General features: G+C 41.5%; 1 protein-coding gene across 1 annotated transcript; it reads right to left on the bottom strand.

Annotated features, from left to right (window-relative positions):
- Window positions 1-4: 4 nt before the first annotated feature.
- LOC126384712 (shaker-related potassium channel tsha2-like) lies at window positions 5-27,234 on the bottom strand. The gene is made up of 2 exons (XM_050035931.1): window positions 22,666-27,234; window positions 5-4,461 (listed from the first exon to the last, which is right to left on the bottom strand). Exon 1 carries the CDS (start codon window positions 26,964-26,966, stop codon window positions 25,524-25,526), a length of 1,443 nt encoding a protein of 480 aa, XP_049891888.1. The 5' UTR covers window positions 26,967-27,234; the 3' UTR covers window positions 5-4,461; window positions 22,666-25,523.

Here is a 27,234-nt window from a genome sequence, read left to right as displayed (position 1 = left end):
TGTAGCACTGTAGGGAACAAGAGAATGCCAGTGTTGCACTGCAGGGAACAAAAGAGTGCTGTTGCACTGTAGGGAACAAGAGAATGCCAGTGTAGCACTATAGGGAACAAGAGAGTGCCAGTGTTGAACTGCAGGGAACAACAGTGTGTCTGTGTTTTCCTTGCTACTATAGGGAGCCAGAGAATGCCATTGTTAGAGAATGAGAGTGCCGCTGTGAGAAGGTGAAGAGGGAGAGTGCCGTTGTGACACTATAGTGAACGAGAGTCAAAGTAAACTAATTTGTGCTGTAGCCTACATGCAATGGGCATGTTGAATTATGCAAAACTAGGGGGTGTCATCATGAAACCAAAAAATGTAAAGTATAAATTTCTGCCTTTTGGTTTCTATTTTGTTTTTCTCAAAGGAGAACACAGGACAAATTGTTTAAAGGGCAGATATGTATTTTGTAGATGTGTGTTTTAAAATGAAATTTAATTTCAGTTGGACTTTAAAGATCTGTCCCTTCCTCTCCACTACTTCATTCACCACTACATGGATGAAGGTGATACAGATGTGATGACATTTTATCCCAACAAAACACACATTTACACACCCCACAGGCGTACTGTTTAAACCCAGCCTTGCCGTCTTGTGTAAATGTCTATGGCACATGGAAAACCAGCAAGAAACAGAAAAAGACACATCTGCATGTGCAGTCGTCTGAAACACATGAAGATTGAAGCTGATCAGGATAAAATATTTATTTTATCAAAAATAGATCACAATTGAAGATTGACAAAATAAAAATAGCAACAGTAACTGGAAATAAAAAACAGGGGGAAAAAAGGAAAGAAATCAAAAATGCATTTTGCTTCCACACTGAAGTTCCCAGAGCACAGGAATCACTCACACTATTGCTTCGTCCTCTTTTTGCATGAAAATGAGACAATTTGGTGACAAGCCTGAAACTGAACTCTGCAGTCGAGAATGAATGAATGAATGAATAGATGTTACATGTAGTGAATATTACGTGATCTGACCTGGCTGAAATGTAGTCACAAGGACATTGCTGCACTCACAGGGGAAATGCTGTTTTAATTGTTGCACATACAGTATGCAGAATACATTAATCATCACCACTAATGCTGAGTCACAGCTCATCAGTGCCTCTGTCAACCAGAAATCACCCTCGGCTGTTTTTATGTTTAAGCAAAGCAGAATTACAACAAGACCAAACTGCAGAGTTGATGCTCGGGTTTGATGGATACAAGTTTTTACAGACCAGTTTCACTGATTTGTGACAATGATAATAACAAGTTCAGCATTTTGGGGAATGATTTTGTTCATCATCTTCCCCAGAATCAGGTGAGAAGATGGACTGGGCATCATTTTGTGCATCTCTAGATGGTCCAGGGGGTGCTTAGCCTAGCTTAGCACAAAGACTGGAAGCAGGAGGAAACTGCTCACCTGTGGTTGATCAAGTGACCAAATTTTGTAGGGATGACGTTTCTTCATAGACCAACGCGGAAGCTAACTTTGCCCTGTTTCCTTTGTCAGAAAGCCAATGGGATTTAATGATACACATTTTGTTCAATCAGATAAAATTCACAAATTAACTCCGCTTTTATAACTTTTGGAGTTTCACATGAATCGCCAGAAGTAAAAAGCTAAAGTTAGACTATAAGCAAACTACACTACAGTTTCATGATTCAATGTCGCCAGCACAACAAGGCTTTAAAGCTGTGTTCGGCATGACGACGTTCTGAGGTCTCATTTAGCCACTTGCGAACAACCACCCTTTTTAAGATGTATAAAAGCTTCAAAATTTATGACAGGGGGAATTTGCTGACGTATTTTATGGCCGTAGTCTCTTAGGCTTGTGTTAACCACAGACAGATGTTATTTCAGGCAGCTTAACAAAAACCCATTGACTTTAAGACAAGAGCATGTAGTGCTAAAATGCTAACTCATTTCTGGGTTTTGGGACTCATTTCTGCACCACTCTATAACAAAGTAGCATTATTACATATTGTAGGAACAAAATAAAAATAAGATTGCTAGCTACAAGCACGTAGAGTTGAGAGTGAGCTAAAACTAGGCAACCCGACCATAAAGATGGGACTTTTGCGATGCTAGCAGTCATTGGTCAACAAATAAGTTAGCTGCAATGGCAACTACTTTTAAAACCACAATATGTCACTGTTACATTTCTTTTCATACACCTTTTCAATAATCATTATATAATGAAAAGTGAATTCATTTTTTGAGCTAGGCTAGCAGTTTCGGCCTGCTTCCAGTCTTTGCCAAGCTAGGCTACAGGTGCCTTGGCATACGCCTAAGAATAACTGAGCTAACATCACAGAGTGACGCCACCCCCTGCAGCGCCAACATTTCATGTCAACATTTCATTCAATTAACTTCAGCTAGCAACTCATAATTAATCTACAAAAATTGATCATTTTCTTTACAGTGAAAATTTAAGATGTCTTTATCTATACTGTTAGTCAATGCTTTTGAGTCAAGTTGGTTGCAAGCTAGCTAACGTTGCCAGATAGTTGTCCAGTAATTTATGTAATTGGTGGCTTTAATAACATTTAACGTTAGCATGTACAACCTAGCCAGCTAAATCTCTGGATCTCAAATATGTTAAACTACTACTAAGTTTGATCACTTTCATCATGGCTGTTGTTGGTCGCAAAGTAGCGCCAGTGCTAACTGATCCTGAATCTAAGTTGTTTTTTAGGCTAGCAGTTTTCATTTGCTTCCTGCTTTTATGCTAAGCTAGGCTAAACACATCCTAGAAACTGATATCAGTGCTGCGAAACTAGAATCCATTGTCCCATCTCAAATTTGAAACAGGTTTTCCAAAATTCTTCCCACAAGTGTCACCAATTACGTGTCTGAAATTTACAAGAAATAAACATCACCCGAGGATTGGGCTCTTGTCAGGGTTGATCAAACCACTGAAACAGCATTTTGGACCATCAGCTGACATAAAACTTAATTTCCATTAAAACCTCAAACTACTTTGTTTAGGTTTTACAGTTTTAAGACAGGCTGACCCACTCCATTTATTAATGGTAGGAAACTTCTGCAACACATTATTGCCCTTAAATCAACGATTAATTCAAAAACAGTCACATTCGCTCACACAGACTTCTGAAACAATTTCACCAGTAAATTAAAATGTGCAAAGAAAATGGTGCTGTCAGGCTCTTAGCTGTTCTGCTGAAGTCAGGCTGGATGACATCTGATGTTTATTAAAAGGATTCATATAATTCAACCCTAGTTAATATGGTTTTGTTTACATATCCTGGAGCGTCTTTAGCATTTTTTGGGGCTTCTCTGAGTTATCAAATGGCAGTTTATAGAGCGTTTGCGTTTCATGAATTGCACCAGAAAATTCGAGAGGCATTTAAATACTTAATCCAGGTCTGATGACAGTGTTCAGATAACACAGGGACACTGACATCACTCAGGTGTTAAAGCTTCTGTCATTAATGAGCGGACACTGAGGTAGATGTTATTGATAATAACAGATATACAGCATTCTGATCAAAAGCCAAACACAATCAAAAATATTCAAAGAAAATCAGATGTCAAATGTCTGCAATAAATGCGTTTCTTTTTTTTTGTTAATTTTACACACGAACATTCTTCATATAGGGGCAGGGTTTTTTTCCTTTTTTTTTTAAAGTAGACATTTTCATCAGAGCTGCCCTCTGGAGCTGCTGTTTTTACCAAGGCAAAAATAAAAAAGAAAGAAAAAAAATTTAAATAAAATAAAAACACGTTAGCAAAAATGTTAAAAATCTACAAAATAATTAACTAATTCCTCTCCATATAAAACATATACAGTATGACACTTTAAAAAATATAGATTTAGCAACTAACTCCACCAGTCGAACAGAATTATCTCAATAAACTTGATATTGATGAGTTGTTGTTGTTGTTGTTGTTCCCATGTTTCAGATTAGCGGTGCTGGGTTGAGCCGTCAACACAAAAGTCAGACTTGTTTTCTTCTGTTTACATGCTCTACTTTCCAAGCATGCAATAATATGTTTTGGTTTGAATATGATATGCAACGTACAGACAAGGACTTACAAGTTTCTTTTTCTCTACAGCAACAGGAGCAGTCTCCCAAAAAACATCTATTCGTGAATATATGGAGGACTCCGTTAGCCAGCAGACATGTTGTAAATATATGTTGCAGATGATTCAAGTAACATTTGTCGTACCTCAGAGTCCCACTGTAGCTTTGCTCTGTGCAAAAATCAGTCAGGGTGTCCTCTTGTAATGGAAAGGCGTCTCATAGCTCCGTGTTCTCTATGAGTGTCAGTGTTTTTATCCAGAGTTTGTTTTATTTCACCTTCATCAGAGGAAGGAAGAAGAGGAGGAGGAGGAGGAGGAGGTGCGGGGGAAGCAGGGATGGCGTACTCTTTTGGTTTGACGAGGTGGAGGTGTGGCTCATCGTTCTGCACCTGGAAAACAAAAAGAAAACATAGTAAAGTATTGATTCTTCACATTCGGGATGAAAATGACTCCGACCTCGTCACATATCAACGTTTGTTCATGGACTTTCCACATCTACATATGACGTCCAATGTACCCTGGGTGTGTTGGTTGTTGACGCTCTGGGACACTGGCTCTATTTTGGGGCCCCTTTTGTTTTCTCTGTATCTTCTGCCCCTTATCTTAAAGAAACATGGCGTCGCTTAACACATATATGCAGACGACTCCCGAATTTACTTGCCCGTCAAAAGGCTCAACAACTGCTCCCTGATGCCCCTGTTTGAGTGTCTCAAGGGTATTAAGGCATGGATGGCGCTAAACTTCCAGCGTCAAAATAGACAGTGCTCTTAAACTTGATAAGCAGATAAATGCTGTAGTGAAGTCCAGTTTTTATCATTTGAGGCTTGTATCCAAAATCAGACCTGTGCTTTCCGTTTGGATTACTGCAACGCACTGTATGTGGGGCTAAACCAGGCCTCCCTAGCACGTTTGCAGCTTGTTCAAAACCCTCCATTGGCTTCCAATCAAGTTTAGAATTGATTTTAAGATTTTATTGTTTGTTTTTAAAGCGCTGAATGGGCGAGCTCCCCAGTACATCGTCGACCTCCTAAAGTGTACACCCCCTCAAGGTCACTGAGGTCGGCCGATCAGCTGCGGCTGGTGGTCCCAAAAAGCCGTTTGAAAACGAGAGGTGACCGCGCCTTCTTGGTAGCTGCCCCTGGGCTATGGAATGACCTGTCTACACATGTTAAAATGGCCCCACTGTAGAATCTTTTAAGTCGCGCCTCACGACCCACTTGTTTTCCTTGGCTTTTGATTGTGGTTGACGAGTACACCAACCTGTCTCTGTGTCTTTTTATCCCTTGAGCTTGCTGTACTGTCTGTATCGCTTCCGTATCTATGACGTGTATATTTTGTATGTGTATTTCTGTATATTCTGTATGTGTATTTTTGTGCAGCACTTTGGTAAGTTCGTGTTTTTGAAATGTGCTATATAAATAAAATGGACTGGACTGTGTCAACTTCGGCCCTTTACATGCATTGTGTCTTTTCAAAATACACTTCTGTTTTCACAGGAAATGTACAGTTTGGATACAGTCTCTTTCAAAATAAAAGCACTACGTCAGCACGACACTGCGAATTGACGTTTTTTTTTTCCTTCAACAACAAACGCACGTGGTTGGGTTTAGGAAAAAAGAACAGGGTTTGGCTTTACATTCATACAGGAAGTGACCACTGGCCTCCCAGGTGAACATCCATGATTGGTGGACACATTCACCACCCCTCCCACCTGCTCAACTCTGACTTTTCACCCCCTTAATTTATGTTGTTGTCTGACCGCATCTCCCCTGGTGCCATTACACCAGGGGGTGTTATGCCAATGTGAAAGGTCGGCTTTTTTTGTCGGGTGTCAGATGCATGAGTCACTGCCCAAACGTCAGTATTCAACGACTTTGGAGCGGGACCTGGTTGTCCAGTCACGTTATCGCACCTAACTGCAGCATCTCTGGAAGTATTGAGTATATTTTCAAGAGATGCTCACAGCAACTTTATCTTCTTAGGAAACTTAGCGGCCTTGGTGTTAGTCAGCAGATTTTAGATTTGGTGTACCAAACAATGGTTGAGAGTGTTTAATGTTTCACCTTCATGTCTGGTACAGTGATCTGACCTGCACATCCAAGAATAAACTCTCTGGAATTGTGACACTGGTGAGTAAAATAGTAAAATAGTTGGCAGACCACAAAAGCCCCTGACCCAACTTTTTACATTAAGGACAAGGAAGAAAGTAAGGAGTATCTTGACAGGTAGCTCTGTTGAAACATAAAGCGCCAGTGTATCTGCTACATAACAAGCTATAAATGTAAAATATCTGTGCTCTGCAGAGTCGTGCAGTGCCAACATTTTTTCTGGCGACTGCGTTGGATCTGGAAACTCTGACACTTGAACATACACGCTGTGAACAAGTCATCATGTTGAACTCACAATCTGCACACTGACATCTTTATACGTCTCTTTTTACTTGCCCAGTGTCTGCGTCGCCCACACTCACACACACACACACACACACACACACTCACACACACAGACACACTCTCTCACACTCCAGGCCATCTCCATCACTATAGTCACATGCTGAGGAAGCAGAGCCAAGGACAGGACAAACCAGCAGCCATCACTTCCTGTTTATTCTGTCTCGATGGTGCACACTGAGAGCAGCCGAGCTGTTGTCATACACCGAGACGTCGACCGACAACAAGAAGCAAACAAATGTTAAAGGGTCACTGCAGCCTGAGCAGCAGGGGACACTACAGTAAATATCAGGTTGTATGAAATAGTGCCAGAGAACCAAATGATTATTTTTATTTATTTATTTTTTGTAGGAAATTCAGACAAAAGCAGTGATTTCTAATCAAGTAAATATCCTTTATATAAACCCTGGAAACTTCATTTTTCAACAGAGCAGCAATAAACCTTTGATTTCAAAGGTAACACAACATGTACACTACCTCAGTCCACAACCAAAATCATAAAAACACACAAGTTAAATGCAACTGGGTTTTAAAAAAGTTAATATTTGAGTAATTAAGGCAAAAAAAAATCTTCTTGCATAGATGCCCTGCGTTAGTGTTACAAAAACATTCAAACAATAAAACAAAGGAACATTTAACATGAGGATAAAAATATAAACAGATAAAAACCAATGATAAACAACAGTATGGCATTAAAGTCTAGTTCACGCCAAAATAGAAAATAAAAAATATACACTTAAATCAAAAGTGATTAGATTTTGGTGGTCACAGGTCACAGGTCAAAGGTCACTGTGACCTCACAAAACATGTTTTTGGTCATAACTCAAGAATTCATTCACTAATTATAACAAAAATTTCATACAAATGTCAAATACGATAAAATTATGAAGGGATGACATTATATATCCAAAAGGTCAACTTCATTGTGACATCATAATGTTCTGCAAAAACATTTTTCTGGCCATTATTCAACATCAGCAGAGGTCAGATCAGACACTAATCTGACATTTATCTTGAAACTGTGCTGATTGTGTAGATCTGTGCTGCCGAGGGGAAGATGCGTGTGAAGCATCCATGTTTTTGCAACTTGACAGGTGTCATTGTGCGTTTTTTTTGTGTCTCTTTGTGTTTGTTCTCATTTTTGTGGTTATTTTGTGTCTCTTTGCAGTTCCTCTCTTTGTGGTAATATTGAGTGTATTTGTGGTCGGTAATTGAGTCACATTTTACAAACCTGTTCTCACTCCAAAGTCATCGAAATCCGGCGCTTGGGCAGTGACTTGTGGCATCAGAAACCAACAAAAAAGGCGTCCTTTAATGTCGGCATGATACCCGGACGGTTGCTGTTAAGGTTTAACTGCACCCGTTGGTGTCAGGGGGTAACATGGTGGGACAAGGATGAAATTTAAGGTGGCGAAAGTCAGAGTAGGGCTGGTGGGAGAGGTGGTGGATGGGTCCAACAAACACTGACTTTCACCCCAGAGAGCAGTGTTCTTTTTTCCTAAACCCAACTAGACTCACAAGTCAGTCTTTAGACACTTTGCTTAACTAAAGACTGATGACTTTCTCCCTGATTTTGTGTTTAGATGGGCAGACATAATTTCAGAGTTTAAAAAACTCCCTACGTTGCAGAACCAATAGTAAATCNGCCGGCCGTTTTCTCCAGTGTGTTAAACACACTTTAGAAAGGAGTGTCCCCAGACTATCAGAGGGCGGAGATCTCTGATTGTCTGGTGGGCGAGACTAAAACCCAACCATGTGTGTTTGTTGTTGAAGGAAAAAAAACGTCAATTCGTGGTGTTGCACCGATGCAAACTTCCTGTGAAAACAGATGTGTATCTTGAAAGAAGACAATGCATGTAACAGGCTGAACTTGACACAGTGTCCCAGAACGTCAACAACCAACACACCCAGGGTACCTTGCACGTTTTATGTAGACGTAGAAAGTTCATGACCAAAATGTGATTGTGACACGGTTGGACTGAGAATGTGCTGGAAGGCCACGAAGGCCCCTGACACTTTGGGCCCCTGGACCTGGGCCTGTTCGGCCTGTTTTCAGATTCAGATTCAGATTCAGATTCAGAATACTTTATTAATCCCCGGGGGGAAATTGTTTTTGTTCCAATGCTCCGTGCGAAGTAGAAATAGAAATACAGCATGAATGGAAACAAGAGATAAAGATGAACAAGTAAGATAAAGAAGAGAGGAAAAAAGTTGAAAACAAAGTTAAAGTAAGCAGGAGCGACTGGAACAGGCTGCATACACCGCGGCGCATTTGCACTGTGGTGTGCGGTTGTATTTTCTGTCTGTTGTCTTGACACTTTGTGAGTTTACTTTGAGTATTCCTCACACTAAAAGGCAAAGAGATCTTGTGGAACATGATGAATTTGCTGCTCATCTCCCAGCTGACACACGCACACAAACACCTGCATGAATATCGGAAATTGACGTCTGTTGGGCAGATGGTGAAAATGTGAACATGTCAGCCAAGAACTAGAAGACTTAACTTTTAGAAATGACAGTATACTGGCCAGTAGTAAGTTGTTTTTTGGGATAAACACATAATATACTTTTGATTTTGAATTTCTGTTTCCCAAAGACCTTGAAATGCTGTGAGATGCTCCTTTATTACATCCAGGAGAAGATGCTTTGAGACCGTGTTGGACTCTAAACATTGTCGTGTTTACAACAGGCCACAGCACCAACACAGGAAACACATCACACCTGTACCAAACTGCACTGTCACCAGCCGGGGCCCTCTGAGATTAAACCTCCAGGGACCACAGGAGGTTTTTTTAATCCAGCCAGAAACTCACTTTACTGGCCCAGTTTAATCTCAGCTGTCAGCTACAGACGCTGGTGGGAAATAATATTACTATAAAAATCTTGAGCAGAGTGGACGTGATGAGCTGAAACAAGACAACGCAGCAGACGGTGATCCGGACCAGAAACAGAAACAGCCCAACCAGCTGTGTACCGCATGTCATTTGTATAACAACCCAGTAGAAACTGCTCTCTGCAGTTTGTCGAGCTTCACTTCACTCCAGCAGATACAAGGTATTATCAGCTGGCATCTTTCAGCATGGCTGCACAGTTTTTCATGTAGTAACCACTAAAAATAGACTGTTCTCCAGAAAGGGAAAGGAAAGGGGACATCAAGTAATAATCAATATAAAGCCACAGAAACAGGAATGATGAGGTTTAATTGACTGATGTCACTCTGCAGGGTGTTGTGCTTAATTAATTCTTTCAGTTAGTTAAACAATGTTGTTTATCCTGCTGCCGCTCAGCTGCATAAACCTTTGTTCAAACCAATGTGAACCCTCCACTGTGCACTACAACCTTCACCAGACTGCCACATTTCACCAGCTGTGGAGTTACTGAAAAATGATGAATGACACAAGTAAATGATTTTCTGATGACCTCATGGGTCAGTGTATTTTATCTTGCTTGTACCGCTGCAGCACTTTGCAGAGGCCTGAAATGAACGCCAAATCCTCAAAAAGTGACAAACCAAGCCTGATCCTAACCAGACCGTGACCTGAACCTACCCTGATGCAAACCCGACTTTAAACTAATCATAACCTGACTTTAAAGCTGAGGTCGGCACTTTTATTTTGGCCTCACAGGGCTTTGAGCATATTGTAATTCAAGTGGACTTCTGCACCTTCTTTTGCCTCCATTTTTAGACTTTAGAAAATCTAGCCAGTGACGAGAGACTTTGGCCAATTTCAGGGAGAATCTTTACAGTGTCTGTCAGGTTTGTGTTTCCCTCTTGCTACTAGCTGCTCGCTAATTCCTGCTATCAGCTGTTTCCTGTTTATCCACTGCCAGTGGGTCTCACGTGCGGCGTCATCAACAGCTCCTCCCACAAGTCATCAACAACTCCTCCCGTTGCGGAAGGCCGCCTCGGTCTGTTTAAACCAAAAGGGTTCCGCCAATATGTCTACCCTACGAGGCGGAAAATTGGGCGCCTCGGATCAACTCGCCAATCCGGCTCTGTGTGTCTAAACACTCGCAGCTTGCCGGCAAAACGGCCCAACATTCGCAGAAAATCTGTCAGTGTAAAAGGGGCTAGTGGCCGCAGCAGCTTGGAGTCAGCCACACAAACCCCAGCTCCAGGGAACCGGACAGCCCCAACACCCCTCCAGATAAGCAAACTTTAGGTTGCTGCTGTTACACAGCTGCTGCTGCTGCTGCTGGACACCAGCTCACTGTGACTTCCGGTACTGCCCACTTTCCTTCCACAGACGCAGTCCACAGTGGTAAACACTACACAGAACTGTGCATCTGTTTGAAAATGGTTAAAACGAATACCTTATTGTACCAGAGTCACTGTGAAGCAGCAAAGCAACCTTACGTGTGTTTTTCACATTAAATTAAATCAGTCAAATCGATGCATCCTGTTGTTACAATAATCCACTTAATTTATTCAGTACCAGTTATTATAGCCTACGCTTCCACACACTGCTAAGTCTTTCGGCCAAAACCTGATCCTGACCGTACACATATTTATTTTAATATCCAGCCGGCCTCTAACTCAGTCCACACACCTGAACACACACACAATAATGACATGTGATTCATCAGACTATGTAAAGGGACGAAAGGTAACAGTTGGGAGAAAACTGCAACATACAGTGGAGGGTGTACAGGGCTCTGCTCTAATATACATAACATAAACCATGAATATTTGAATATATCAATACAGTAGCAGCAATAACTTCATAAGTGTGCAACCTTAGAATAAACCTTAATAATTCTCTCCTCCGACCAGCAGGAGGAGCTGTAGCCTCGGTGCAGCTGAAACCAGCAGCCTCCCAGCTGTCAGAGTGAATCTCTTGATGACAGAAAATAAAGCAAACGCTCCAGCAAATCAGAATCCAGTATCCTCTGTTGCTATGGTAACAGTCACAATACATATCTGATCAGTGTCACCTGTGTGTGATCATGTTTCCTCCACATGCTTACACTGAACACACACATGAAAAGAAAAACAGCTGGACTCTGGCTCCTGACTTACAACAACAATGTAAACAGTCCAAACACCTCAGCATCATGTTATGTTATGTGGATGTTGTGATCCCGTCGCCATGGTGACTGCCGCTCAGCAGCTGCTGTCACTGATGGTTTAGTGTTGTGCGGCTCAAGGTCCCGTGACTGTAATTCATCAAGTGTAAGTGACATAAGTGTCTTTAAATAACGCTGACCTCCGACCTGCTCCAGCGTGTCACATGGAGCCGTGTGGAGACTGAACTGCAGGTTGAATCACAGCTGGACGCCACCGATAACAGCTGATTCTCACAGATTTATCAATCACTCCTCACACACAACTGTTCTTATCTTCAGTACAGACTCTCAGCTGTCCATCAGCAGGATATTTTAAGTTTGTGCACCAGATGGAGACAGATGTTATAATTCAGTTACAAATTAGGTTCAGCACCTTTTTATGTCTCAGTGACCAATCAGAACAACAGTATTGTCAAAATGTCTTTTACTGTGAAATTTTATTACGTAGAAGAAAGACATGAAGTTAAAGATGCAACATGCTTTTTTTTTTTAAATAATAATAATAATAATAATAATGATAAGAATGAAAGGAGCACCATGCAAAAGTTTGAGCTCTCAGACCTTAATGAGCTTGTTAGGGCTCTGGCTTGTTCCCAGTCATCGTTAGGAAAGGCCAGGTGATGTAAGTTTCAACTGACTCATGAAACCTTGTCCCAACAATCAGCAGCCATGGGCTCCTCTCAACAGCTGCCCAGCACTCGGACAACTAAAATAACTGATGCCCACAAAGCAGGAGAAGACTACTGTGGAGGTCAAGCTGAAAAACTTTCAGAGACAGCTGCTCGTAGATTGTTAGGAAGGAAAATCAAAACCATCATTTGACTGCAACAATTAGTGCCGTTCAGCTACACCCGTACAAATATGAGCTTCACGGAAGAGTCATCAGAAGAAAACATTTCCTGTGTCCTCACCACAACATTCAGCCTCACAAGTTTGCAAAGGAACATCTGAACAAGCCTGATGCTTTTAGGAAACAAGTCCTGTGGACTGATGAAGGTAAAACAGAACTTTCTGGACACAATGAGCAAAGGTATGTTTGGAGAAAAGAGGGTGCAGAACAAACTTAGCCTTATCAGGGAAACAATAGGGCGCTTCCTGTGACGCGTCGATAGCACGTTTACTGCGTTCTTTTGACCCGTCTGCATACAGGGAGAGATTTCTGTTTGTCCCAGACATTTTTTCTATCGTCCCTAGGGTGACACGACACCTTTAGTCTTGAGTCCTGATTTTTAACCTGTGCAAAATTGATGTGAGACAACACAAAAACATCAACCACTGCCATCAGTGAATGTCATCTTATTTAGTGATAGGTTGAGGCCAGTAAGTCAGTGCATCCCATATATTTTTATATCTAAAGTACTATTCAGACGGGATTAGTTTTACATAGGGATGTGGACTAATGTCAGTTCACCACAGGATGTCTGTAATATAAATATCCGAAGGGCACGGGACAAGAAATCTCTGTAATTCTACCAGAGATGGGAGTGGGAACTCGGTTTGCGCTCTGGCGTTACCTCCCTGTCGGCATGTGCGTGCTACGTTGCTTCCTGTAAGCATCAGCTGAAGGATAATAATAATTAATGGTTAGCCCAATATGAAATACTGCCCATGATCAGGATTGAGTGTACACAACCATTAGCAATATGGATTCATATTAGGCCTGCCTAACACAACCAGAAGTCTCGTGGCTCTGAAAAGTGCTTTCTTCTCAACCTTTTTGATTGGTCTCCCACGTAGGGCTATACGATCATTAGAAGAATGTTCGCTATCACGACTGCCGACAACACCAAGTGCTTCTTCAAGCGCCTCCATCAGTGGAAAAATGGTTGTAAACAGGACGTGATGAAATATTTACATACATTTTTACAGAGGATCGCATTCACATGGGATTAATATTACCCGAGGTGTTTTCTTCGGATCGTTTTACAGAAGGTAAAAGTCGCCATAATTTTTACTGACATTATCTGTAATGATTACAGACATGGCACGTTCGGACAGGACTAAAATCCCTGGTGATAATTACTTTACCCCACGTCTCCACGTTAAAATAATCCCGTCCGAATAGAGTGCCGAAGTCACGCCCCTTCCGGTAGAGCTCATGGGACCTTAGATCGGAAAAAATATGAATGGCAGTGAATGAGGAGAGAAATATTATCTTTTGTTCCCGTTTGAGTTGCAACATTAAATCTAAATATGTTGTTAATGAATTTAAAACATAAATCTTAAGGTCAAGAAAGTCATACTTTGTGGTAAAACTGTTGAGATATAAGCTTTTTAATTAGAAAGACTCAAGAGTACACAGGAGGAGGTCGCGTGTGTGACGTCATAGCTTTCGCTCGCTTCCTGCAGCTTGGCCTCCCCGCTGAAATTCCACTGTTTTATGATTAATCGATTTATGATTGAAGATGTCTGTGTGTTTTGTGCCAGGTTGCAGTCACTCCAAGCTGCAGGAAGCGAGCGAAAGCTATGACGTCACCGCCTCCTGTGTAGTCTTTCTAATTACGTTTTTTTCAAAAGCTTATATCTCAACAGTTTCACCACAAAGTATGACTTTCTAGACCTTAAAATTTATGTTTTAAATTCATTAACGAAATATTTGGATTTCACGTCACAACTCAAACAGGACCAAAAGATAATATTTCTGTCCTCATTCACTGCCATTCATATTTTTTCCAATCTAAGGTCCCATGAGCTTCACAGGAAGGGGCGTGACTTCGGCACTCTATAGGGCTTTACTGTGTGAATTAAGTTTATTCTAACCAAACCAGAGTTGGTGATTGTTGGAACAGTGGAAAGACAAACCAAGATGGTTTCTTTGAGTTTTATTTTGTTTCTGTCGCCACTCAAGCAAATGCATTTAATGATGATAAAATGAATTTCTTTAAATGGAGTCTGGGGGGTTTTGCAACAATGACTTTGCAGCTGTTTCTGGTTAAACAAAAAGGATCTTACTCTTTACACTTAAGCCCTGTTCGGACGGGATTAGTTTTACACAGGTTCGTGGGGTAAAGTAATAATTACCCGAGATTTTAGTCCCGTCCGAATGTGCCATGTCAGTAATCATTACCGCAGGATGTCAGTAAAGATTACAGCGACTTTTACCTTCTGTAAAAGGGTCCCGGACAATTACCTCAAGTAATACTAATCCCCTGCGAATAGACCAGCAGTAAATATGTGTGTTGATATTTTGTCATATCCTGTTTACAAGTGGTTTTTCGCAAGTTTTGAAGCATGGAGGCTCTTGAAGAAGCACTCAGTTTTGCACTTCACAGTCGGACAAGTCCGTGTGAAACCTCAGGTACTGTGGGCCTACGACGAACACGATTCAAGTGTGTTCGAGTGTGGTACGCACAGGAAGCAACGTCATACGCACATGACGACAGGAGGGGACGGCAGTGCGTGAATGGATTTACCCCTCCCACTTGTAGTAGTTTTACTGATATTTCTTATCCCGTGCAAATTGGCCATTAATATTACGACGTCCTGTGGTAAAGTGACATTACCCCACGTGCCCATGTAAAACTAATCCCGTCCCAACAGTGCTATAGACTAACAATCTGAGCCTATCACCTGGCAAAAACAACACGTACACATCACGTACAGTGACAGTGTAAACATGCCCTGAGTAACATAACAGCCTGTCTCTGAATATTGGACCAACTTCAATATTTCTGTTCTCATAAGTCACTTCGACACAGACCATGGGGAAACAGGCTCCATGTTGACAAATACCAAACTTATCCTTTAAATATGACGTAAAAATACTGATGTTTTTAAATCTCCTCCATCGTGTGTTTTGTTTTAACCCCTGCCCTCCCTCTGTCTCTGCAGTCCTTCCTCCGTCTCCACCTCCACGCTGTGTTGTGCCTGTTTGTCTTTCATGAAGTGGAAAAAGGAGTGGGTTGGGTGGAGGTTGGGTTGGGGGGGTGGTGGTGTAACTCACTGCAGGCCACTTGAGGCTTCGGGACAGATTCCCTCAGCAGTGACAAAGACGCTAACAATAGCTGTCAGAGTGTAACTCTGCCCCGTCAACAGCAGCAGTGTCATCCAAGGGGAAACCTGTTTACCTCCGCCTGCACCGGCTGCATATGTTCACAGAGGACATGCAGGGCAGGAGGAGGGAGGAGGGAGGAGGAGGTGGGGGTGACTTCACAGGAGGAGGTTTTGACCAAAAACCCTCCCAGCGGGGACACAGTCAGTTAGCATGATGCTTGTTCGAGCTGTCAGGCCTGCTGCTCTCAGTCTGTTATGTAAGTGTAACATGGTGGATGTGAGGTGGAGGAGCGGCCTGTGGTTCAAAAGCGCACTCTGAACATGGTTTATTTTTCCTCCACGTCACCTTCACACTCAAAACAAACAGCTAAGGTCTGCGAGCTGCACAGGAAGGCTCTGTGATGTTCTTATACTGCAGAGAGGTCGAGTCAGATGGGTGGACCTGACGTGCACCTCCCCAGAAATGTAACTACACGTCGCGGTGACGCAGACCTCCTGTCTGTCTCTGTAAGATGAAACCATTTCCCTCAGTGGAAACAAAGCTTTGATTTACTTTAACTTCACAGATAAGAAGCAATAAATTGTGAAGACAGTAAAGCCTCCACAAAAATAGCATTTTAAGCGTGTGATTTATCCTGGCTTTAGAACCTCTGAGAGAACAGCAGCGGAAGATCTGAGGGAACTTGTCGGAACACAAAATGAAAGGAAGTCGCTGCTATATGAAGGTGCCAGATTGTGTAAGACTTCGTAGATCAGTAACTTTGAAATCAATTCTTAAACATACAGGTAACCAGTGCAGTGCAAACAGAGAGGTTATATGATCTCTCTCTGACTGCAGCCTTCTGAATGAGTCTTTTTAGGGACACCAGTAAAAAGAGAGCTGCAATAATCTAAGCAGCTTGTGATGAAAGCATGTGTCAGCATTTCAGCATGGCTGAATTTTGGCAGCATTCCTCAGATGAAATAATGTTTTTGCGAGCCTGTTAAAATGACTAATAACATTAAGATCAGAGTCTGAAATCACTCCCACATTCATAACTTGTGTTTTAATCTGTCTGGACAGGCCGACAAACACTGACTCTAGTCTCTGCCTCTCCGCCACTGTTTTTAAAAATCAGTGAGACAAGTTAAAAGAGATAATTTAGCATAATAATGCAAAGAGCTGCAGCTTTATATTGATTAAAATGTTTCAAATGAACCAATGAAATTCAAATACACTGGTAGATAGACAATAAATAAACTGCATTAAATGCACTGTCCTGTGAACAGTAATGCACCAACATTCATATACAATCCACAGCTGTTAAATGTCCACCTCTCTAAACCAGTTCAAACACAAACTCAACATCATGACCTTTACTGCAGGACTGTTGTAACATACTGAATTCATTTTATCTTGGTGTACCTAATAAAGTGAACACTGAGTGCCACCTGTCTCAGACGAAGCTTAACGAGGTTGATTCCCAGCACCTGTGCGAGTCCTCGTCAGCGAGACGACGAGCAGCTGGTCTGAGGGAAGTTATAAAAGCCGCAGAACAAGTTGGCAGAGTGAGAGGAGAAGCTGGACAGCAGGTTTTCTTTTACACATAGAAACAGTTTGAGAAAGTTACTGATGGGCTTCAAGTCCTGAAGTCACTTCACTCCTCCTCCAGGGAGTCACTTTGACACCAGTTTAAATTTAGGATTGTGGAAAATGAATGTGGTTGAAAGCATTTTAGTCTAAAAGTGGGCTTTCTGGAAACTAATCCAGAGAGGGAATATTTATACCATGTAATATGAGAAAAACACCTAACATAAAACAGGCAGCTGTTGCCCATTTTTAGAGTTTTATATGGAAAATGTTGAATTAAAAAGTAATTCTGTGAAGAAACCACAAGTTAAACTGCTGAAGTCTGAACCACCAGACTAAAAGCAAAAATCTGACTCTGTTCATGTTCCCACTGACTTTATACAAGAGCTTTAAAAACTTTTCTTACTCTCCCAGACTGTGACTGGAACTCATCAACTTATAGTTTTTTTATTTTTCTAATTTATTTAACCCTTACTAAACCAGAGGAAAAGCTCTTGAGATTAAGAGTGTCCTGGTTGAGACAGGCAGCAACATATGTTACACACAACATCGAACAAAAATACAGAATAAAAAAAATATACAGCTCTAAAACGAGCAATAAAAACACAAAATGAGATTACTGCAAAGAAAAGCCAAAAAGTGTGTTGATATACTTTAAGTGATGCAAAACAAGGGAGCATCATCTGCTATAAATGGCAGCTAGGTAGAGACAAGATGAACAACAGGTGTGTTGTAGAGGGACAGTGACTGTGGGATCGTCTCATTTCACTTTTTAAGACAAAACTAAAGTCATACAAACACTTCCTGTTTTAACTTTAAAGTTACAATGTGTAAGTTGTTTATGAGCAAATATCAACTATTGCTTTCATAAATATATATTTACTAAAGTGTAATGCAATTCACATACAAATGGAAGCTTTCTCATAGGCTTAGAATGATTTCTCTATATATACACAGGCAGGGCGCGGTCTGCTGGAGGCTGCCTTCTTGCGTCGCCATATTTGAATACAGTACAGGGACATACGCGCGTCGCCTTTGGCGTTTACCTAGAACTTGCCGTCACTGGAGACGTTAAGGTGAAGATCAATCCGGGGCGCTTCTGCATGAACCTGCTTTGTACTTTTATGATTCTGTCGCACTTTAAATGGAGGACCACACATATGTTTTGCCCCGTAAGAGGGAAACCACGCCACCAAATAAAAGAAAAAGATCAGATAAGCGAGGACGGGACAAAACGCGAGTGAATATCGGCGCTGCTTATTCCAGGTGGAAAGAACTCCTGAAGGAGAAGGATTTCACAAGGGATGCAGAGGTTGCCTGCTTTCTGCTAGACAGGTAATTCAATCTGATATTTTAAAATCATTTTGGCTTCATGTTTGCAACTACTTTCCCCTCTCGTCTAAGTTCAAGTGACGGCTACATTTACGTGCTAACGCTATCCTAGCCTTGGCTAATGTTATCCCAGAGCTACAGCTAAATGGTTAGCCTAGCCTACAGCCTAATCTGTTGTTTACTCTCGCGCTGCTGCGACGGCTGCCACCCTCTCCTCCTCCTCCTCCTCCTCCCTCTGGGTAGCTGAGACACACCTCTTCGCCTGGCCGTTCCTGCACCGCATCCTTCCTCTCCCTGGTCTTCCTCCTCTCCCTCTCCCTCATCTTCCTGTGTCCTGTGGAAGAACACTCTGGAAACGCATATATTATAATCGTACCAGCCTATATTTGCCGCACTGTGCCGTGACTATCACAATAAAACGTGTTATTTTAGCATTACTGTGCTAATGTTTTCTCGTGTTACCAAAACAATTAGAAATAAAACACAGATAACATATATCTCACTGGTAAGCTATAACATATCGTAACATGGTTTAAATTCCTAAATAAACATTCACCTCGTCGCTAGATACTCCTGAAAAACTCGAAAAGCTCTGCTGTCTGCGCAAGGCTTTTTGTCCTACGAGGCCACCGTTACTTACCCGACGGGAGGGGTGAGTGAGTGAGCGCTGCAATCTAGAATTTGACCGCTGATGTCACCATTTTTACACACTGAGGCTTTAAAATCACTTCCCTCAGTACCCTTGATCAGCAGATTTAGTATCATACGTTATCTCACTCTTCATGCTAAAATCACAAACCCATAAATAAAACATCGTGGTTTCTTTTGCTTTGCTTTCGTACCACAAACAGAGTTTGATTGGCCTGGTCCCAACTGATCAAGTTTGTTAAAAAAATACACCTTATTTTTAAGTAGTTAATTTCCAGCACAGAGCTTTTATTTTGAAGTGTTGTTTGTTGCTGTAGAGTGAGTGAATAACAGACCGCTTCTTGACAGAAAGAGCAAACTATCTTAGCGACAAACACAAGTATGGCACTGAACATATTCAACTGTGTGGACCCTGAAGCAGAAATCTGGACCAGTTGGGAACCACTGGTTTAGTCCACATCAGTTTGACTGTCAGATCTCACGTCAGCCTGAACAAACCAAACGCACAATAAATAAGGAGATTATGTGTGAAGGCACCTTAAGGGAGTGAGCTCAAACTATAAGAAGCAGCCACAGATCAAAAGTGCACAAACTTTATAAGCAGACAGAGGTGTCCACATACTTTTGGCCATATACTGTATAATATATGACACTGTTATAAAGTAACTAACTCTACGTCCTGAGGCACGCCTGTGCTCCATCATAGTGCAGTAACATCCACACTGTGTTCACAGGAGCTCAAACTGACTGTGTTTTAATTTAAAGACATTTACAGTGAAGTTCTGAATAAACGCAGATCAGTTTGTCCTTCACACAGCTGCAGCTGACAGTTTCTGTCTGCAGCAGCAGAAGGATCCAGCTGTGGTGTTTCTCCAGCAGCTGCAGACTTTCTGCAGCAGCTGCTGCCACCTGCAGGCTCACAGCTGTACTGCAGTGTTTAAATCTGTCTGCACACATTATAACCTTGTAACACTGTTTGTTACAGGAGGGAAGCTGTTGTTCTTTTCTCTCAGTGAAGGTGAAGAAGTAAGGTTTCTCATCAACAGAGAACAAACTGCAATAAAGACAGCACTGCAGCTTAAATTATTTTGGATTTGTCTAGTTTACCAGATCCTTTTTTATGTCACTAAGTTGTTGAATCATAGTTTCTTTAAATAATTAGCATCCTGTGTTTCTCGTCTGCTCCTAATTTAAAACAGCAGCCTTAAAGCATCACTTAAAAAACCACTGTGAGTGAGTGTACAGTTCTAATGCTGTGTTGTGTTGAACACTTTTGACACTACTGGACTCAATAACTGCTCACATGTACTTGTAGGTATTCTTATTTTTGCACTGCTGGATCACCAACAGCTACATGGAGGCTGCAGACCAGAGGCCTGAGGTCACTGTGTGGTGATCAATACTTTGATCAGTTGATTCATATAAACTGAAATGCTGAGCGCCTGAAAGTGGCTCCTCCATTTTTATCTGGTCTTAACGCTCTGTTTTATTTTGCAGCAGAACCCTGTTAATTTACATTTTATCACCGGACATGGTGCATGTTCACAAATTGATTTGTACCAAAAGTAAGTTGAGGAACACAGACGCAGGTTGTCCCTGTGATTGTGAGCAGAATGCATTGATTCTACAGTGGCTCCAAACATTTGGTTTATGAAGTCTCACTGAGAAACATCCTAATAAAGATCAGTGATCACTGAGTCTTATGGAAAGATGTTTTCCAAGTTATCCGTTGTTTTTTTTTTTTTGTTTAAATATGCAAATGAAGCATTTTCTAATTAAATATGCATTTTTAAAAATTGTATTTTATTTCATTTTATTTTTTATTATATTATATTATATTATATTATATTATATTATATATATACATATATATATATATATATATATATATATATATTTTTTGTAATTTAATTTTTTTTTTTTTTTTCATTTTTAAATTTTTTTTTTTCCATAAAATTTCCAGAGCAGTAATCTGAACTAAAAAGCACCTGACTGTGTCTTTGGATGTTATTTTTCCACTAGTCTGAATAAAACCCATGTAATGAAGTCTTATGGAAAGACGTTTTCCAAGTTTTCTGAAATGTTTTGTTTTAATATGCAGATGAAGGATTTTCTAATTAAATATGCATTTTTAAAAACTGGATTTTTATTTTATTTTATTTCTTTTAATTTAATTTAATTTTATTTTATTTTATTTCTTTTAATTTTATTTTATTACATTTTTAAATTTTTATTTATTCATTTTCCATAAAATTTCCAGAGCAGTAATTTGAACTAAAAAGCACCTGACTGTGTCGTTGGGTGTTATTTTTCCACTAGTCTGAAAAAAACCCATGTAATGAAGTCTTATGGAAAGACGTTTTCCAAGTTTTCTGATTTTTTTTTTTTTGTTTGTTTGTTTGTTTTAATATGCAGATGAAGCATTTTCTAATTAAATATGCATTTTTAAAAATTGGATTTTTATTTAATTTAATTTTATTTCTTTTATTTCATTTTTAAATTTTTATTCATTTATTTTTCCATATAATTTCCAGAACATTAATCTGAACTAAAAAGCACCTGACTGTGTCTTTGGGTGTTATTTTTCCATTAGTCTGAAAAAAACCCATGTAATGAAAGCAGCAACATAAGAAAGTTAGGACACGTCCCAGTGCACACTCTTGTGCATTTATCACCACGTCACATGATCAAATAGAGACTTGACATTGGACCACGTCAACATAAATATTACCCAGAAATCATCGCTGCATATCTGACAAAACCATCAAAGAAAGTAAGAAATTAATCATTTAATTGAATAGTTTTTTTATACAGTAGTTAGGACCCCCACCCCATGGGCCCCACTGCAGCTGCACTGGCTATATTTACGCCCCTGTGTGAAAGAAAAGACGCCCAAAATCTCCCGTTAAAATCACCTCCTACCCGCAGATATTTGGTCTGACGTCATGCAAAATATGAGTCAGACCACTGAACACGAACTGCTCAGCAGCAAACAGCAGACAGATAGTTAGAAACCAGCTGGTGAACATAGTGAAACGTTAGCAGCTGAAGAGACAGATATTTCACTCAGGAGTTAGTGGAGACAAAATTTATAATCATAGGTGTAGACTTCATGGGGGACACGCCCCCCTCAATATTTGCATTTGACTCCTAAAAAAAGGGCAGTTGAAGAGGACGTTTATTCTGACAAAATTAAATTAATAATCACCCAAACGCAAGAAATGAAGTGTTTGACACTCACAGTTTTCTAGCAGATGACCCTAAAATTCTCCCTTCATGTCAATGCTGTGTATTCAGAGTGTTCTGCTGCCCCCTGGTGGTTAACAATCCATCACTGCAGCTTTAAATGTGGAAAACCTTTCAGTGTTTCTTCTGACAACCTTCAATGCAGCAGCTTCATGACCCAAAAGCATGAATATGTCACCTGATTAATTAGACCAAACAACCCCAGACAGAAATAGTCGTTCATTATCAGACTGTAGAAACATCAACACAAATACAGACTGAATACAACATGTTCAGGTTGAACTCACCTCTCTGTGTGACCAGCCCTCGGTGTACTGATTCCATTGGTCGTCTGAGCTGAAGAGCCATCCGTCCGTCCGTCCATCGATCCGTCTGTGTTGATGATTCAGCAGTTAAACTCCATCAGGCCTCCATCCATCAATCCATCAGCTAATAATCCAACAGGACGGTGAACACGTGACGTCTGCTGGGACCATTTTAATCCCCTCAGTTTGTTCAAGAACTCCTCTTTTTGTTTTCATCAGGTTTGATTGAGTGATTCGTCCATTGAGTCCAGATGAGTAAGGTGCTTTCATGTCGTGGCTAATTATGGAGACTTAAACTCAGCAGGAGGTGACCTGATGTTTCACTGTGCAATAAATCATAGAGTTCTGAATCAGTTTGTTTGTGAAATATCGGGGCATGCACGAAATTATTGATCGATTGGAGACAGATTTTGATGAATGAATGATTTTGTATTTTGAGTATAATCTGAAGTTAAAACATCAGAGCTCGACTGATACTGGCTGTCTGATAATGTCAAAATAATTTCAATTTTTAGCAAGTGGCTGAACACCTAATGTTGAAGTTTAAATATGACTGAATTAATGGTATTGAAATATTTTAATAAAAAAACAAAATCTGTCTGAGTTCATGTAGTTTGGACGCTATTTTTATTCTTTCTTGTAATTTCAAAAACTTTAATTCAGTCACTCCTAAATGTTTCTTTCTTGGATCATGTGACTGATAGAACGTAACCTGATTGGTTGTCTAAATGATCCCATTCAGGCTTGACAAGAAACAGGTCAGTTTAGTTGCTGTTCTGGAGCTTTTGATCAAATCACAAGGGTTAGCCCAGGTGTCATGGAAATGGAAACGTTCATATTTCTGCATATTTATCGTTTGTTTCTTTGTTTGTTTTTGTTTAATATTTAATTTTTGGATTTTTAGATTTAATTTTTACAAATTAAAAGTCCTGCTGAAGTAAAACTATTATAGTGAGGGACAGGCCAAAAACCTCACTCTCACCAGTATAAAGCTGTTTAAAATATTTTAAACATTATTTAATTGACTTTAATTTTATGTTATATTACAGGCAAAGTTATATTTTTTTTAATTACATATTTGTTCATTGTTTCAAGCTTTTTATGACTGATTACCTCTTTGGGACACTAAAGGGCACTGATTCCGTGGAATGACCCTTTAGCAACTTGAAAGCTTTTTTATTTTTATTTTTTTTAATGCTGATTCATATCTGAATCTGTGAACCCTAGTTGTTGTTTTTTTTGTTTTTTTTTGTTTTTTTGAAATAATATTCACAACTTGAAATCACCCATGGCAATTCCAAAGACGAGAATTCAAACCATTGTCATTTCTTCTTCTGCAACTGAATGAATACCTAATCATGAAATTCAAATCACAATTTAAATACCAAAAATTCAGATCTTGGCTCTTGTTAGCCTCCGTACATGACTGATACGTAACAAATACCGCCAAAATGTGACTTAACTTTGTTGTATTGATCATTTTTAGCATCTTTTTTTTATCAGATTTTGTTGTTTTTCGTTTAGTTTATATAAGTTTTGCTGTTCAAAATGTACTTTTTCAATAAGAAACTAACACTAAAATGTCAGAACATTTTATCACAGCACTTTAATATAAATGTCTAATATCAGCAGAGATATTAAATAAGTGTCAGTATCAGTCGAGCTCTGAAACATCCATAATATCATCATTGAATCTATTGAACAGGATGATTTCCTTTTTTTTTTCCTATTGTAACTCCTTAAGATTTTTCAATCTGAAAAATGCACGATTTTAAAACATCAGTTGTGTTTCTGGGAACTTGTGAAGAACATTTCTCATTATTTTCAGCTTGTTGCAGCCAGTTCATTTCTGTGGATCATATTCTCTGTGTGACTGAGCTGCATGGACAACAGGTCACAAACCTGCCTGCTAATATTTTATACTTGATCATCTTTACTGTTGGAGATTAAAATAACGTGTGTCGGATTCAGCTGGTGAGCTAAAACAACATGGAGGCTTCCACAACATGGTGGTTTTGTGGCCTCGCTGAGCCTCGTCTCCACAGCCTCAGCCTGCGTCCTTTCATTCCTGTGGCAGACAATACAGAAAAGTCTGGAAGGTTGCTATAGAAACTGCATCCACCGGAGAGATGCGGGGCTCCTCCTCATCCACACAGTGGCGCTCTTGGTTTGGGAAAAGCTGCACCTGATTTCATAATGCCTCTCTACAAAGTGAGGATTTAACCTCCTGAAGCAACATTTAAACATTTAGGCGACTTGTACGGAAGCCTGCTCAGAGAAGTTTAATTTTAGGATAAGTGATTCCTCCAGCCTGCTGCACATCATCTGATCCACCACTGAGCTCCATGCAGAGTGAATGGAAAATACATGAGGCTGAAATAACAGGTGTGCGTGTGTGCGCGCGCGCGGGACCATAACAAAAACAGCCACCATGTGCCTCCTGCATCAGTCTGTATATTTAGACTAAATTGGTCCTGTGTTGCTTCAGATAGACAGAAAAGCAAATGTAAACTTTAAACCTGCATTATTGTGGCAATAAATTACGCATTTACTAAGAGAAACATCAGGCTAATAATAATAACAACAATAAAGTGCTACAACTGGCTAAAGGCTGATCGTTTCAAAGCTTTCCCCTCTGACTCATGGCGCGCGTAATGGAAGACTGTTTCAGGGGGATAAATGTGAGTTATCTCATAATAATCCATCTGTGAATGAAATGAATCCCTTTGATGGCAGAAATAAGGAGCTCGCCAACCTAAACTCAAACCAGAGCGCGGGATGTTTGATGGCACGGAAAGATTCCCTCAGCGCGCCACTGATGCGTAATTGTGGGTCAAAAATCAAACATCGGTGAGCTTCCCGGTGTACGCTTTGTGCGGGCTGCAGTTGGTGTATTTGATGGAGTCCGCGTCATCGCTGTCCAGGTAGTCGGACTTGGACAGAGACGGCTTGCTGTCGCTCTTGTTGAACTCTCCAAACTGCGGCTGCTGCTGGCCGCACGTCACATGCGTGTACTGGAACTGCTCCTCGTGCTCCGTCTCCCGGTGGTAGAAGTAGTTGAAGTTGGAGACGATGACGGGCACCGGGAGCGCGATGGTTAACACTCCGGCTATGGCGCACAGGGAGCCCACAATTTTCCCTCCGATGGTGACCGGACACATGTCCCCGTAACCCACCGTGGTCATGGACACCACCGCCCACCAGAACGCGTCCGGGATGCTGCTGAAGCCAGAGTCCGGGTCATCCGTCTCCGCGAAGTACACCGCGCTGGAGAAGAGGATGACCCCGATGAAGAGGAAGAATATAAGCAGTCCCAGCTCCCTCATACTGGCCTGCAGGGTCTTCCCGAGAATCTGGAGCCCCTTGGAGTGTCTGGAGAGCTTGAAGATCCGGAAGACCCGGACCAGACGGATGACCCTGAGGATGGCCAGCGACATGGCCTGCTGCCCGTTCCCCTGGTGCTCCGCTAACTCCAACCCCAGCGTGATGAAGTAGGGCATGATGGCCACGATATCGATGGTGTTCATAATGTTCTTAAAGAAAGCGGGCTTGCTCGGGCAGGCGAGGAACCTGACCAGCAGCTCGAAGGAGAACCAGATGATGCAGAGCGTCTCCACGATGAAAAACGGGTCTGTGAACGGGTTTGGCTTCTTTGCGCGCACGGTCCCGTTCACCACCAGCTGCTCGTCAAACGTTCTGGCTTCCTCTCGGAACTCCGGTAAAGTCTCCAAGCAGAAAATCACAATGGAGATGAGAATAACCAGCACGGAAACTATCGCGATCCCCCTGGCGGGTCCGGAACTCTCCGGGTACTCGAACAGGAGCCAAACCTGCCGCTGGAACTCGTTATCAGGCAGCGGGCGCTCTTCCTCCTTAATAAACCCCTCATCCTCCTTAAAATTCTCGATCACCTCCTCCCCCAGTTCGTAAAATTTAATCTCCTCCATGAAAATGTCCACTGGCACGTTGACGGGTCTCCGGAGCCTCCCCCCGGACTGGTAGTAGTAGAGGATGGCATCGAAGCTGGGTCTGTTCCTGTCGAAGAAATACTCGTTCCTCAGCGGGTCGAAGAAGCGCATCCTCTTGCGCGGGTCCCCCAGCAGAGTGGAGGGGAACTGGGCGAGTGTCTTCAGCTGCGTCTCGAAACGCAGCCCGGAGATGTTGATGACCACCCGCTCGCAGCACTCCTGGTTCTCGGCTCTCTCCGGGTCGTACACATCCTGGGCTGACAGCGCGGCCAGTGCCACAGTCTCATCCAGGTTCTCTCCGGGCACCACTGTCATCTTTCCCCCCCAGACAAGGGCGACGCTTCCCGCACCTCAGTCCTCTCTGTTCCCCCTCCGACTCCTCCGCGCGTATTTGGAAACCAGCTGAGCGTCTCCGCGTGCCTTCCTCTTTTTTCTCGGTGTGTCGGCGTCACGTCTGCGGGTGAGCTGGTTCCACTGGCATTTTTGTGCCCCCCCACCCCCACCACGCTCACCTTTCCCGTCCACGCGCTGCTGTAGTCTGGACTATCGGCTCGACTGTCACATTCGCTGCATCTTAAGCAGG

The sequence above is a fragment of the Epinephelus moara genome, chromosome 23 (genome assembly GCF_006386435.1).
Source record: "Epinephelus moara isolate mb chromosome 23, YSFRI_EMoa_1.0, whole genome shotgun sequence".
In the NCBI taxonomy this organism is placed as follows: Eukaryota; Metazoa; Chordata; class Actinopteri; order Perciformes; family Serranidae; genus Epinephelus; species Epinephelus moara.
This window is presented reverse-complemented; position numbering and strand designations above follow the sequence as displayed.